Raw genomic sequence first — 15789 nt, 5'->3', positions numbered from 1 at the left:
ATGCTGACTTTCGACACCGATTTGCTATTGACTTTTGAAGCACAAAAATAGTCAGGTTGGAACTTGCCTCGGTAACCACATTTGGCTGTGACGTGGAAAGCTCACAACCAAACCTCCAAAAATGGCAGTTGATTGACCTCAATGCTTTAATGATGCACTTGATGGGCCAAAATATCGGCAGTGAGGTGCTGCGGAGTTCGCCCGTTTGCCTCCCTACGGCACAAATGCCCCAGCTGCGCATCCAGGCTGCCTTCAAACGTTGTCTATAGTTTGGCCAGCACCATACCTGTCGTGAACAACTGTTTCTTTGAATGAACCTGAACTAAAACATCACACAAGAAGTCGACTTACTGCCTGCGAACACCCTCCACATACAATTCTCAGAGGATTTCCTCAGCCTCAAGAGCCTTACCCCCGAACAGTTTGATGAACTTTGGAAAAGTATGGGACAAACACAAGTATTCAAACCCTCAACCTCAAACAATGTGAACCAATTACTGTGCAATCACATATTTTAGAGTTTTTACTCAGTTCAAGTTTAAAAAGTGAAAGTTTTAATATTTGTTTTTCACTGCATGTTACTTCTCCTTAAAAACAAAGTTTGATTTTTGATTTAATTTTATATGATTTTTGCACTTTTATTTTATTGTATCCAATCCAATATATTTTAATAAAAATATTTCAGTTTGATGTTGTGAATGATTAGAAATTGCTTATTATTTGTTTTTTTCTTTGAATGTAAATTTAGCCAACTTTTTTGCTAATAATAGAAAATATAGGCTTACTGATGGCTGCCTTGCAATACCGTTTTCTTTCATTTAATGTTCATTTGTTATAGGGGATTTTTATTAATAAAGGAAATTTGTTCTTTTTGTGTCTGTTGAAAATTAAAAGATTACTCGACACGGAGCCTATAAGAAAATATTGCTTTATTTAATCTGATCAATAATGTGAAATAATTTGTTAGGTTATTCAGTAGTTTCAATTACGGTTACTAGACTTATATGCGTCATTTAAAAAATTTTCAACAACCATGAACATTCGAAAACAGTACCGGCCTCGGAAACTTGTAGACTAAATTTTTTATACTTGGCCCTCCGGTCCACTTTGATCTTTGACACCCCTGTACTAAGAGGACTGCGTGAAACAAACGAACGACAAAAGTAGCAGGTATTTGACAAAATGACTATGCTAGTCTACTAGGCCCATATACTTCAAACAGTACAAAGGCTAGACTCTTTACAGCTAATGCAACAGACTAAACTATGTCGTATATGAAATGGACAACCGGTTGAACATAATGCTCAATATAAGGAATGAGGTGCCATTTCAGCCGTTCAGTATACACTGGTGAAGGCATACTTAATTAAAGGAGGATAGAAGGAAACAGTGTAGGAGTTTGTGGCCTATACGATATCTGTATGCGGATTTACAGTACAAAGGCCCCAGGACACTGCCAAAGTGTCAGAGAGAGAGGATGCGAGAGGGACATTCGTCATCTACTGCGGGCCTCAGTCAACTGTCTTTCTGCAGTTATTACAGTACGACACACACCAGACCAGTTTACAGCCAACTGTCTTTCTGCAGTTATTACAGTACGACACACACCAGACCAGTTACAGTCAACTGTCTTTCTGCAGTTATTACAGTACGACACACACCAGTTACAGTCAACTGTCTTTCTCTGCAGTTATTACAGTACGACACAACACCAGACCAGTTACAGCCAACTGTCTTTCTGCAGTTATTTACAGTACGAACACACACCAGACCAGTTACAGCCAACTGTCTTTCTGCAGTTATATACAGTACGACACACAAGACCAGTTTACAGCAACTGTCTTTCTGCAGTTATTACAGTACGACACACACCAGACCAGTTACAGCCAACTGTCTTTCTGCAGTTATTACAGTACGACACACACCAGACCAGTTACAGCCAACTGTCTTTCTGCAGTTATTACAGTACGACACACACACAGCCCCAGTTACAGTCAACTGTCTTTCTGCAGTTATTACAGTACGACACACACCAGACCAGTTACAGTCAACTGTCTTTCTGCAGTTTATTACAGTACGACACACACCGACCAGTTACAGTCAACTGTCTTTCTGCAGTTATTACAGTACGACACACACACAGACCAGTTACAGCAACTGTCTTTCTGCAGTTATTACAGTACGACACACACACCAGTTACAGTCAACTGTCTCTTCTTGCAGTTATTACAGTACGACACAACACCAGACCAGTTACAGTCAACTGTCTTTCTGCAGTTATTACAGTACGACACACACCAGACCAGTTACAGTCAACTGTCTTTCTGCAGTTATTACAGTACGACACACACCAGACCAGTTACAGTCAACTGTCTTTCTGCAGTTATTACAGTACGACACACACCAGACCAGTTACAGCCAACTGTCTTTCTGCAGTTATTACAGTACGACACACACAGACCAGTTACAGCCAACTGTTTTTCTGCAGTTATTACAGTACGACACACACCACCGACCAGTTACAGTCAACTGTCTTTCTGCAGTTATTACAGTACGACACACAACAGACCAGTTACAGCAACTGTCTTTCTGCAGTTTATACAGTACGACACACACCAGACCAGTTACAGCCAACTGTCTTTCTGCAGTTATTACAGTACGACACACAACAGACCATTACAGCAACTGTCTTTCTGCAGTTATTACAGTACGACACACACCAGACCAGTTACAGTCAACTGTTTTCTGCAGTTATTACAGTACGACACACACCAGACCAGTTAGTCAACTGTCTTCTGCAGTTATTACAGTACGACACACACACCAGTTACAGTCAACTGTCTTTCTGCAGTTATTACAGTACGACACACACCAGACCAGTTACAGTCAACTGTCTTTCTGCAGTTATTACAGTACGACACACACCAGACCAGTTACAGCCAACTGTCTTTCTGCAGTTATTACAGTACGACACACACCAGCACCAGTTACATCAACTGTCTTCTGCAGTTATTACAGTACGACACACACCAGACCAGTTTACAGTCAACTGTCTTTCTGCAGTTATTACAGTACGACACACACCAGACCAGTTACAGTCAACTGTCTTTCTGCAGTTATTACAGTACGACACACACCAGACCAGTTACAGTCAACTGTCTTTCTGCAGTTATTACAGTACGACACACACCAGACCAGTTACAGCCAACTGTCTTTCTGCAGTTATTACAGTACGACACACACCAGACCAGTTACAGCCAACTGTCTTTCTGCAGTTATTACAGTACGACACACACCAGACCAGTTACAGTCAACTGTGTCTTTCTGCAGTTATTACAGTACGACACACACCAGACCAGTTACAGTCAACTGTCTTTCTGCAGTTATTACAGTACGACACACAAACAGACCATGTTACAGCCAACTGTCTTTCTGCAGTTATTACAGTACGACACACACGACCAGTTACAGCCAACTGTCTTTCTGCAGTTATTACAGTACGACACACACACCAGACCAGTTACAGCCAACTGTCTTTCTGCAGTTATTACAGTACGACACACACCAGACCAGTTACAGTCAACTGTCTTTCTGCAGTTATTACAGTACGACACACACCAGACCAGTTTAGTCAACTGTCTTTCTGCAGTTATTACAGATACGAACACACCAGACCAGTTACAGCTCAACTGTCTTTCTGCAGTTATTACAGTACGACACACACCAGACCAGTTACAGCCAACTGTCTTCTGCAGTTATTACAGTACGACACACAACCAGACCAGTTACACAAACTGTCTTTCTGCAGTTATTACAGTACGACACCACACAGACCAGTTACAGTCCAACTGTCTTTCTGCAGTTATTACATACGACACACACCAGACCAGTTACAGTCAACTGTCTTTCTGCAGTTATTACAGTACGACACACACCAGACCAGTTAGTCAACTGTCTTTCTGCAGTTATTACAGACGACACACACCAGACCCATTACAGTCAACTGTCTTTCTGCAGTTATTACAGTACGACACACACCAGACCAGTTACAGTCAACTGTCTTTCTGCAGTTATTACAGTACGACACACACCAGACCAGTTACAGTCAACTGTCTTTCTGCAGTTATTACAGTACGACACACACCAGACCAGTTACAGTCAACTGTCTCTTCTGCCAGTTATTACAGTACGACACACACCAGACCAGTTACAGTCAACTGTCTTTCTGCAGTTATTACAGTACGACACACCACCAGACCAGTTACAGCCAACTGTCTTTCTGCAGTTATTACAGTACGACACACACCAGACCAGTTACAGCCAACTGTCTTTCTGCAGTTATTACAGTACGACACACACCAGACCAGTTACAGCTCAACTGTCTTTCTGCAGTTATTACAGTACGACACACACCAGTACAGTCAACTGTCTTCTGCAGTTATTACATACGACACACACCAGACCAGTTACAGCCAAACTGTCTTTCGCAGTTATTACAGTACGACACACACCAGACCAGTTACAGTCAACTGTTCTTTCTGCAGTTATCATACAGGTACGACACCACCAGACCAGTTACAGTCAACTGTCTTTCTGCAGTTATTACAGTACGACACACACCAGACCAGTTACAGACCAACTGTCTTTCTGCAGTTATTACAGTACGACACACACCCAGACCAGTTACAGTCAACTGTCTTTCTGCAGTTATTACAGTTACGACACACCACCAGTTTACGAGTTCAACTGTCTTCTGCAGTTATTACAGTACGACACAACACCAGACCAGTTAGCCAACTGTCTTTCTGCAGTTATTACAGTACGACACACACCAGACCAGTTACAGTCAACTGATCTTTTCTGCAGCTTATATACAGTACGACACACACCAGACCAGTTACAAGTCCAACACTGTCTTATCTGCAGCTATTAGACAGATACGACACAACCACCGCACCAGTTACAGCCAACTGTCTTTCTCAGTTATTACAGTACGACACACACCCAGACCAGGTTACAGTACAAACTGTCTTTCTGCAGTTTATTAAGTAACGACACACACAGACCAGTTCACAGTCAACTGTCTCTTACTGCAGTTATTACAGTACGACACACACCAGACCCAGTTACAAACCCACTCTACAAATATGGTCATTGTAAGGACTAGGGCTGTGGCGGTCACAACATTTAGGCAGCCGGTGATTGGCAAGCAAATAACTGTCGGTCTCACGGTAATTGACAGTTAAACACATTCAGCATCTTTTGGCTTCCACACAGCCTACAAACGACTGATGCAGACCTTCGGAACATCTACATTTTCAAAAGGCTAATAAATCCATGTAATATAGCCTACACCTTCACAATAAATCCATTACTTATTTTAGACAGGTCTGACGAAACATGATATGAAGAAAATGTAGTCTATTTCATAAGAACAGCATAGCATACTCTGAGTTGTCCTTATGTTAGGTCCTGATGTGGCAATGCCAAATGGCTGTGGGCTACACTAGTTCATTTAGCAGACAAGCTTTGCTTAGAATTCCATGGTATTATTTTATAGTATGAAGAATACAAATGAACAAAGCTGAATAAAATAGAAAGGATATTTTCTCCAAATGATTTGAGGGAGTGCGCACATGCGGCTATTCTATATTGAGTGATTAACAAAGAAATAGGTACTCCTATATGCTTAATTTAGAGTTATTAATGTAACTTTAGTTGTTCTACAAACATTGGGCTATATGTTTTGATTTTTAATACATTGTAAGGCTGCATGATGCGACTCAAATGATGATTTGAAAAAAGTACCTTGAAAAGGCATGAGCTTTGCTTTGTTTTTGCCCATGCTGTACAAACAGTCACTCATTCACAATTTGACAATTACTTGATAATGCTTAGAATTTCAAGCCGACATTCCCCTTTGTGTGGTCGTAATGCACCCTTAAAAATCCATGCTGTTTGCGGCCAGCGGCCGTTGTGCCCTTCTCCTTCCAAAGCTTTGGACATTATCCAGATTGACTGACCTTCATGTCTTAAAGTAATGATGGACTGTCATTTCTCTTTGCTTATTTATGCTGTTCTTGCCATAATATGGAGTTGGTCTTTTACCAAATAGGGCTATCTTCTGTATACCACCTTGTCACAACACAACTGATTGGCTCAAACACATTAAGAAGGAAAACAATTCCAGAAATTAACTTTTAACAAGGCACACCTGCTAATTCTAATGCATTCCAGGTGACTACATCATGAAGCTGGTTGAGAGAATGCCAAGAGTGTGCAAAGCTGTCATCAAGGGTGGCTAATTTGAAGAATCTCAAATATAAATATATTTTGATTTGTTTAACACTTTTTTGGTTACTACATGATTCCATATGTGTTATTTCATAGTTTTGATGTCTTCACTATTATTCTACAATGTAGAAAATAGTAAAAATAAAGAAAAACCCTTGATTAGGTGAGTCCAAACTTTTGACTGGTACTGAATGTGTGAAATTTGTTTTGCTTTAGAATATACCATTATCATGCACCTGTATTGAAACAGGGGCAGCGGGAAAAAATACATGTCATCTATGCACTTAAATAACGAATTGAGGACGCTTATCACGTGGTTAATTTTCATGCCAGCCAGCTAGGCTGGAGTGTTTGATTAGATTTGATACATTTGCATTTGATGTCAGAGTGATTAGAGGGACAAAATAGTGCTGAGTACCAGGCAGTTAGCAAGTTTGGTAGGCTACTAATGACCAGCAGCATTATCAGAGCTTGGAGAAACCCAATTACCGTGACTAAACGGTCACGTGGAATTTGACATCCTTCATGACTCGTGACAGCCGGTGTGGCGGTATTACGGTCAACGCAACAGCCCTAGTAGTGCCTCTTAAAAAATCTAGCTGTGATTTCTAGGTCTGGGCTTAGTACACTCCACTCACCAGTGTTTAGCCCAAGGATGTAAAACACAATAAAAGTTTGTTTTAAACGGGAGAAAAAAAAGAAAAAAAAAATCTCATACTTTTTAATTAGTTTGAACTGCTAAATGTGATGTCCATTGCAGCGACAACAAAAAACATCCCTCCCAAACATGTTTTTATTCTACTGAATATGCATTTAAACAAATAAGCCCAAACAGCGGAGCCTAAATGAATTAAGCACATTTGAGAAAATAATTAACTTTACGGTCCAGAACTCGTTAGGGAGTGAAATCAATAGCACAGGGATTTAATTGGTGGTAGAATGAGTACACGTCCCAAATGGCACCCTATTCCTTATTAGTGCACTACTTTTGACCAGAGCCCTATGTAGGGAATAGGGTGCCATTTGGGACGCAGGCTAAGCCTATTAATGACAATGTAATGTTCTTTATTAGGGGAGAGCATTTTAACAGCCGTGCTGCTTTAAAATGACACCGGATACCATTACACTGCTGAAATGGTAAAACTGCAAGACGAAAAAGAAAAGAAATTGCAAAGGACCATAAAAACAACAAACAAGTGACTGTCTTCGCTACTGAAAAGCTAGAATTAGCATTTAGGCTTCAGTCCAGAAGACATAAAGCAGATCGAGAGAGACAGTGGTGCAGTTAATGATGTCTGTCATCATACACAACACACACACACACACACTAGCCCATGCTAATCAAAAGGAGCTAGTCTGCATAGTACATGGCTGATATGTAYGAGAAACATTCTGTCTGTCCGGACAACTGGCTCTCTGCTCAGTGTTCACCGGGGCTTTTGATCTCTTCCCCTCGCTACACTGGACATCCTGCATCTTCTCCTTTCATTTTTCATCCATCACTCCTTTCCTCTGGTCTGAGGAGGAGTGTCTGAACGAGGGAATGTGCCGCACAACAAAGAGGGGAACAAAGAGTTCTGGAGTCAAGCAGAGAGACGAGAGGAAGTGGTCGGATGACTCACCTGAGCTGCATATAATGACAGCTCATCTCTTCCTTACGATCCCTCTCTTGTTCTCTCCGCTTTCCTGTTACCATCCCTTGTTCTCCCGCTTCACCCTCCTGTTTTTTTTAGGAGCACTGTTCCTCTACAGCCCAGAGAAAGGAGGATGGAGGACAACCCAGCACCTTTTGACCCCAAAACCCTGAGCTATATGTGAGCTAGTTGCAGCCAAAAAGGCTAACAGAACAATCCCATAGAATCTCAAGAGGAACTGAACAAGCTAGGTCACAGTTATACAGTAGTGACAGCAGTAGCAGCCTTGCATTGCTTTAGCATCCGCTCCTCCTTCCACTACAGTTGAAACACCTGAGGTGGCAAAACACCAGTTCACTTTCCTCTCTTCTCCTTAGGGTGGGAGGGGCACTAGGCACAGAATCTGTTTTCAATTTCATGCCAGCACCGTCCCATGCACATGACAGGTTCTGCATTGCTGCGTGGGTAGGTACGCATGTGTGTGTGTGTGGTGGGGGGGGGGAGGGTCACCTTTCCAAGCTGCTGCGCATGGCTGCAGGTGAGCAGTTGTGACATGGAGGCAGCTGTTTGGGACCAACCCTCTCCCTCAGGGCGCCTGGCACCATGGCGCAGCTGGCACCCAAGGGTGGGAGGCGTTTGGCGAAGGAGGGCCTTGTGTGTGTGTCTAAGAAGTGGCTGGCGAGGGAGGGGCAGTGTTCAGTATGGAACAGATGTCTGTTCAGTCGGGGGCGGCCACGACACTCCTACCTGCCTGCCCCTCTCCACCACGGGAGGGGAAAATGCCATGCCGAGGCAAATGAAGGAGAGAGTTCCTCCTTGTCGCTATCTTTCTCTTCTACAGTCCTCCAACTTGTATGCATGTCTTATTGTGCATTTTCTACAGTCCTCCCAATCCCTCTTTCCATCCCCCTCCACTCGTTCACTGTCTACGTCTCTCCATCTCTCTCCTTCCACTGTTGCATTTGTGTAGTTCCCCCCCGCCTTGCAAAATGTGCATCCTCTCGCTCTCTTCGTTGCAACAGAAAGAAAATGAAAGATTGTAATACAAGGCCATTCCGATTCAATTGATTTTGTAATAGCCAGAGAAAGTCTGGTTGGTAAATGGTAAATTCTTTCCCAACTGTAATTGAGCAAGACATTAGGAATACATGGACAGAATATATATAGGGAGGACAAAAATCATTGGATCCTGTATGTTACTACGAGCAAAAACATTTGTAGCTTGGGCATTTTCTTATGGAGCACAACTTGTTCTGTGGCCCTGTAGTAAAGTAGAACAGGAATATGCATTGTTTGATCAGGCACCTTAATACATTACTACGGTACAGATAATAGGCACAAAGATTAATAGTCCAGCTGTTGATCCTTGATATCAACAATGCAACTTCATCAAAATCCAAAGTAGTTGGTTTATTTTAAACCTATGAAGTAGCAGGTACAGTAAATGACCAGAAACGTTTTACACGACCAGATCGCCTGAGAAAAGTCACTTATTCTACCTGGTAAAACAACACAACCTAAGAACTGGCCTCAAAGTGCTCCTTCTGCCTGTTCTGCTCTGGTCTCTCCAATCCCTGACTCCACACCACTCAGCCTGGTCAACTCTGTTCTGCTCTGGTCTCTCCAATCCCTGACTCCAACACACTCAGCCTGGTCAACTCTGTTTCTGCTCTGTCTCTCCAATCCCTGACTCCACACCACTCAGCCTGGTCAACTCTGTTCTGCTCTGGTCTCCTCACAATCCCTTTGACTGCCACACCACTCAGCCTGGTCAACTCTGTTCTGCTCTGGTCTCTCCAATCCCTGACTCAGCACGGTCCCCTCTGTTCTGCTCTGCCTCTTCTCATGGAGATTAGACAGGTCTCAGAGGAACACAATATTAACACAGGGAGGGAGATGTGTGTGTGTGTGTGTGTGTGTGTGTGTGTGTGTGTGTGTAGAGATAGAAGGAGATAAACGTAGAACCAGCTCCTAGTGTCCTACAGTACTTCTGCTCATACATCATTGGTGATTAGGCCTGTGCTCCTCTCCCATGATTCTTGAGTGGGGTGTGTGCGTACTGTCTCTTCCTAAGAGCATCTGTGTGAGTGTTGCTCGAAGGACTGACTTGCAACACTGCACTTGAAAGACTCTGGCTCTTTCAAGGTTACCCTCTGATTTAGTGCTGCCAATGGCCATGGTGTGTGCGTACGTGCCTACATGGGTGCGTACATTCCGTTTCTAGGGGCCTTAAAAATCAGTAAAACATCTGCAAATAAATAAATAAAGTGGTCGTAATTGAAAATTATAGCTGTCACATTGATCAGTTGTGTGCATGGGCAGGGTTACCACGCCTGTCCAGAGGAGAAGGCCACATCTAACAGACGATTTAAGGAGCCATTGATTTTGTCTCCAACCAGTCAGAGGGAGACATAATGAGCTAATAACGCTAGATGAAGAGGAAGAGGGTTAGTCTGTTAGTTCCCCAGGCCAGGACTGTATGGGGAGAATGCACTTCTGGTTTGCTGGTTTCTCTGCTTATGTTTAGGTGTTGGGTGGACGGTGAAGGGGTGGTTATTTTGTGTTTGCTTCTGGTTGTGGGTATTTGGAACTTGCAACCAAAACTCCTGTAACCTCAGCCTGGCACGCAAACACTACCTCATCTTTAAATCTCTGACTTGACAGAAAATGTTTTTCTTCTGACCCAAACCTGAACAGCTACCAATGTAGTCCTAGCCCTTCTAAATGTTTCTGATCTGTGCTTACCATAGAATAAGAAAAGGCTACCTCTCCAGGCAAAAACCTGACCAAAGTCTGATTTTGGTTGCTATTTAGTCATGTGTCCACAAACATGAATTTTACTTGAAATAAATCAACCCTTGAAATCCTGTCGTTGATTTGAGGTTGAAATCTGGTTGAAATTAGTGTACTTTGACCACTTTTTGCATTTTCAACCAAAAGTTCAATTGATGCCAACGTCAGTATGTTGAAAAGAAACAACAGATGACGTTGAGACAACCCTGGTTCAAAGTATTTTTGCCTGGCTCTCTGGAGCTGCTAACCTTCGTGTACGGTCACACCACAGTTGTCACACTGGATGATCTCGTCAGCGTCCTCGCTGTTGTCTCCCAGACACACACAGCAGATCAGGATGTGTTCCATCCTCTGGGCCGCCGCACTCCACGTCTGGGCACGCTCCAGCAAGGCATCCTGGGTAGACAGGAAGTGGGAGACGCAGTAAAGTTTCAGTAAAACTATTATAAATGCACCTGTATACACTACATTGTGTTGGGCTGTTGTACACATTCTATTTTTCACTAGGTTAAATTTATCAAAAAAAAAGTAGTTTTATCTCTGTGTTTGAATGTAACACACGGTTACGTGTGATTCTAATATGCTTGTATGCACCGGTCCCCAAAAATAAAGTTCCCGGCCTCTGCAAACAAAGTTTGTCCAAGTCGTAAGTCTAAAACGTCTCACAATCTCCCCTCTCCTCTGGCCACAGATCATTACTGATAGATAATAGTAGGCTAAATCTCATTCACACTGATGGACTCCAAGCTAAGTCGATTARCCGAACACAGAGCTGTAGCTCTCTAGCGGTCTCTGTGGTTCTCTCACTCTGATACCATCCAATCTCCTCATTGGATTATATAACTCTGTGGCACATAGCAACATAGTGCTGGGCTGGCTAACACACCTGATCCAATGAAGGGTTAAGAAAGTTATGAAAACTTCTCCACCAACTTTCACGACTACACGATATGCCTAAATGCTGAGGGCCTGAGGCAGTTTGCTAACAACAAACTGTGATACTGAGGACAAGGACATGACGTTGTATTTACCTCATTGCTCTTTCCCTGTGACATGCTGTCGTTGGTCAGCTCCTCGTCAAACACACTGCTGCTCTTCACTTTCCTCTTGGGTTTCTTCACCTCTTTATCACTGTCGCTACTGCTCCCTTCTTCATTCTCATCTTCATCACCACCATCGTCATCCTCGTTGTCGTCGTCATCATCACTACCGCTCCCTCCGTCGTGGTCCTCCTCGTCCTCCTCTCCCTCGCTCCCTCCTTTCTGGGCAGCCGCCGTCTTGCCCTTCTTCTTGCCGGCGGCGGGCCTCCAGTCATTGTCGTCTTCACTGTCGTAGTCGTCCATCTCGTTGAGCTCGTCCATGGTGGTGAAATCCAGCATGGGTCGGTTCCGACGCAGGTTCCACTTCTTGGGCTCCTGTGTGGCAGCCGTTGTTGAGCCTCCGTCCTGCGCATTACCACTACCTGGATCAAAGTTCAAGGGGTTTTATTGGTCACGTTTACAAAAACATAATTTCAAAACATGAATATTAAAAAAAAACATTTTAAAACAGCCTACCTGTGCCACTCCCGCTTCCTCCGCTCCCAGCCTCTGTGTCCGAGGCCTTCTCCTCTCTCCTCCGTCGGCCCCTGGGCACCCCTGATGGAGCAGGGTCTTTAGTGGGGGTGGTGCTAGAGTCATAGGACAGCTGCTGTTCCTTGGTCTTCTCCTCTTCCTCAGTGGGGGTGTCGTCACCTGTCAGCTCCTTGGTCTGTTCTTCATCGATGCCGTCCGCTGCAGAGCCGATGTTGTCCGAGCCGCTGTCATTGTCAGAGTCCTCAGCAGCGCTCTCTTCCTTGGACCCCTCCTCCTCCTCATCACTCCCAATGGCACTACCCTCTGACCCTAGAGCAGGGGAGAGGACAGAAGGAATGTTCAACATGGAGTATGAAGCAAAGAATGTCTGCTGTCATAATCTCTCTCTTTTGATGTTATTTTCTTGTATTGAGACACTTAAAGATAAACATGACCTGAAGGACTGTTATGATCAAATCATGTTGATAAGCGATAACAGCGAAGGTGAATTAATCTCTCTAATCTGCAATGCAGATCAACAATCAGATTAACAAGAGCTGTTGGATTTCAAGGCCTCAGTTGACAGGTCAAGTGATCAAAACCACAGAGCCCAGTCATTGTAAAAGGTAAATAAGAATTTGTTCTCAACTGACTTGCCTAGTTAAATAAAGGTTAAATAAAAAAATTCACAGTACTGTAGAATCTCATTATCAGCTGTTGGCCACAGTGTGTGTGTATTTCAGATAGGATGGATAGAGACCTCAGGGCCGACCAGAGCGATAAATCCAGCCCAGGCAGACAGTGGCAGGTCGAGGTCGCCTCAGTGGCCACAGCCTGTCTCTAGATCATGCAGGGAGTCAGTGAGAAACACACCACTCTACAAGGTCGCTACCAGACACAGACAAGCAGGGTGATGAGGTCTTCATCTATACTTCGGGACGCCTGCACCTCACAGTGGGGCGGCACTGGCAGACACACCGGACAGAGAATCTTGGTGGAGACAATATCACAGCTGCACATTGAAGTGTCATTCAAAGCTATTCAAGCCACAGCTAAATAGAGCATTCATGACTATGAGTAGCTTAGTCTACAAGAGAAACCACTGACTTGCTTTTGGGGACATTTCAAATTGGTTTGAAGATAGGCCTAATTCCGAGTTCCACCTTTCTCCTCTCCAGTTCTATCCGAGCTGACAGATGATGTGAATCGCAACATAAAAGGAAATAACTGCATGTGTGGTGGAAGAAAATGTGTAATTTACAAAAGGAGTGGATGGAAGAGGACCCTCACTGCAGTTGGTTACCTGAGGCATCTGCGTCTCCCACTTCGAAATCGCTGTCATCTGAGCTGTCATAATCTAAAGCGTCCAGCAGAGAGGCAGCCAGAGGCTTCACCTGCCTGCGCTTTGAACCACGGTCCACTGGGGAGAGAGGAGGAGAAGAGCGGAGAGGGGATTCAGTGCCATGGAAGAAAAGCACCCCCACCATTATAATTCAAAGCATGGCCTGGGTCGTCATTTAATGTACTGAACGTTGCAAACATACATTCAAATCATGATTACAAATAGCTCAAAACAAACAAAATAAATAATTTATTCTGCTGCAAATGTTCAGCTGCCTTGCTTTGTTGTTATTTTGGAATGATCAAAATACATATTACAGTATTTGCCATGGTCTGGGGATCAGACAATATAGCATATGCAAGCACCGGTATTGTGGTGTTGGTAATCATAGCAATGCACATCTCTGTCTGTGGTAACTTTGTTGAGACAAGAGTGCATATTGTTATGCAGTGCATGTAAAACACAGCTAGCTGGTCCTGCAGGGATATAGCTAGAGAAGCTAGCTCGCTAGCTTTCTCCATTCAATTATTAAGGAGATAACGCTAGCTAGCTAGATAGCTAACTAACTAACTGGCAAATTATCTAGCTAGACTGTTAGCTACTAGCTAGCTAAAGCTAGCTTACAGAACACATGTTTTGACAGATAATCCAAAAACATAGCTACAACTGTTACAATGTAGTTAGCTAGCTAATTAGATAACGTAATTGATTAAGAGCTGGCTAGATAGCTACGTTAGCAAAATAAACAGCCGTCAACTGTGAGGCTAGCTAGCAATGACTCGAACGGACCGTAGGTATGTTTAATCCATTCTCTTCGGAAAATGTTTTTTTTCTGCATAAAAGCATGCTACTTTCTTCTGTCAAATGTGCATTATATTGAAAATAACACTCACTTTATCCGTTTTCTCGTTTTTACTTGATTGAACAATGGCACAAAGAACGCCTCCTCAAAACATGTTATGCGCACCACGTTTGCGACAAGAAGTGGTGACGTTCAGCACAAAGGGATGTTGTAACCCTGGTTACTATAACCTGCAGGTACACCATACAGTACTGTTCATTATAGTCTGGTAGGGATGTTGTAACCCTGGTAACCGTATAATTGTCTTTGATGATGAAGAAGATTTATGTAAATTCTCGAGGATGGAGAATGTCGAGATAACACAAATAAGAGGTTTTTTTTAAATGGCATTTGACACAGATACGGACATAAGACCAGGACCATCAATAGTCAATAAAAATATTTGTTTAACATTGTAGGCAGTATTTTCTTTGATAGGATGAAATACACCTCAGAGTCCCAGTGATGTCATGGTAAGCCAAAGTGCTGAGTCCTGTCAGTATTTCACATTGGCACCATCATTCTGTCTGACACATCTACAGATGTAGGATCTTAATTTGATCCAGGTTGCTACAGCATGAAAATAATCCTGCAGCAACAGGACATTGTTATGTGGATTATATTCCATGGACATTTTTGTAGGGGTTGATATATTTTTCGTAAGGGACAATAAAGTCTGAAATGTGGAAGTGGAAATAACAAACTTCATAATCCTTTTAAAACCTCAAATATACTACAAGTTTAAGTTCTCCTGCAACAGTGTGATCAAATGAATATCCTACATTTGTAAATATGGAATGATTAGGTCAAAACCAGATCTGATAGAACAAAAATACCTCAAAATCTTTATCTGGGTTGAGCAGAATGCTGTGGGAAAATAATACTACAACTCTCATGTCCCCTCATATTCATTATCCTTATGAACTTACATTCATATGAACTTCTGAATTATTATTTTCTGAGTTGATGGTGAGTAGGTAGAAAAACACCTATCTGAGAAAGTCTTCCTGAAGGTACCAGATGATTTTCCTTTTTCTGATTTACCCTATACGACTGTGCTGGTGAGGGTGAGTTAGATGCAGATTACGTTGGATTTGATATTCACTTTAATTGCCTTTGGCAATCACCTCAAAGAGCAGATCCTGAGAGTTCTGACGATACCATAGTTACTGGCCTTCCGTGCTTGCACAACCTGTCTCCATCACAGGGAGATGTGAGAGTCAATAGGGTCAGCTGGTGATTGCCTTATCTCTCACTCTTTCATTCTTTCCACATGAGTGTCTCTCTTACTGTCAACTGATGTGGGATATTGAATAATAAATCACTTGAGAT

General features: G+C 43.0%; 1 protein-coding gene across 1 annotated transcript in view; it reads right to left on the bottom strand.

Moving 5' to 3' along the window:
* The window catches only part of LOC111954807 (PHD finger protein 14), a 139105-nt gene extending 124485 nt beyond the window's left edge, over positions 1–14620 (bottom strand). The window contains exons 1-5 of the mRNA XM_023974716.2: positions 14510–14620; positions 13578–13694; positions 12278–12604; positions 11753–12183; positions 10970–11117 (exon numbers count right to left, since the gene is read on the bottom strand). Coding sequence (XP_023830484.1) covers positions 10970–11117; positions 11753–12183; positions 12278–12604; positions 13578–13694; position 14510 — 1024 coding nt within the window. The 5' untranslated portion in view covers positions 14511–14620. The remainder of the gene's footprint in view (positions 1–10969; positions 11118–11752; positions 12184–12277; positions 12605–13577; positions 13695–14509) is intronic.
* Between the last annotated feature and the right edge of the window lie 1169 nt (positions 14621–15789).

Source organism: Salvelinus sp. IW2-2015, linkage group LG30, assembly GCF_002910315.2.
Source record: "Salvelinus sp. IW2-2015 linkage group LG30, ASM291031v2, whole genome shotgun sequence".
In the NCBI taxonomy this organism is placed as follows: domain Eukaryota; kingdom Metazoa; phylum Chordata; class Actinopteri; order Salmoniformes; family Salmonidae; genus Salvelinus; species Salvelinus sp. IW2-2015.
Note: the sequence above shows the minus strand (reverse complement) of the source record. Positions and strands in the feature narration are given on the sequence as shown.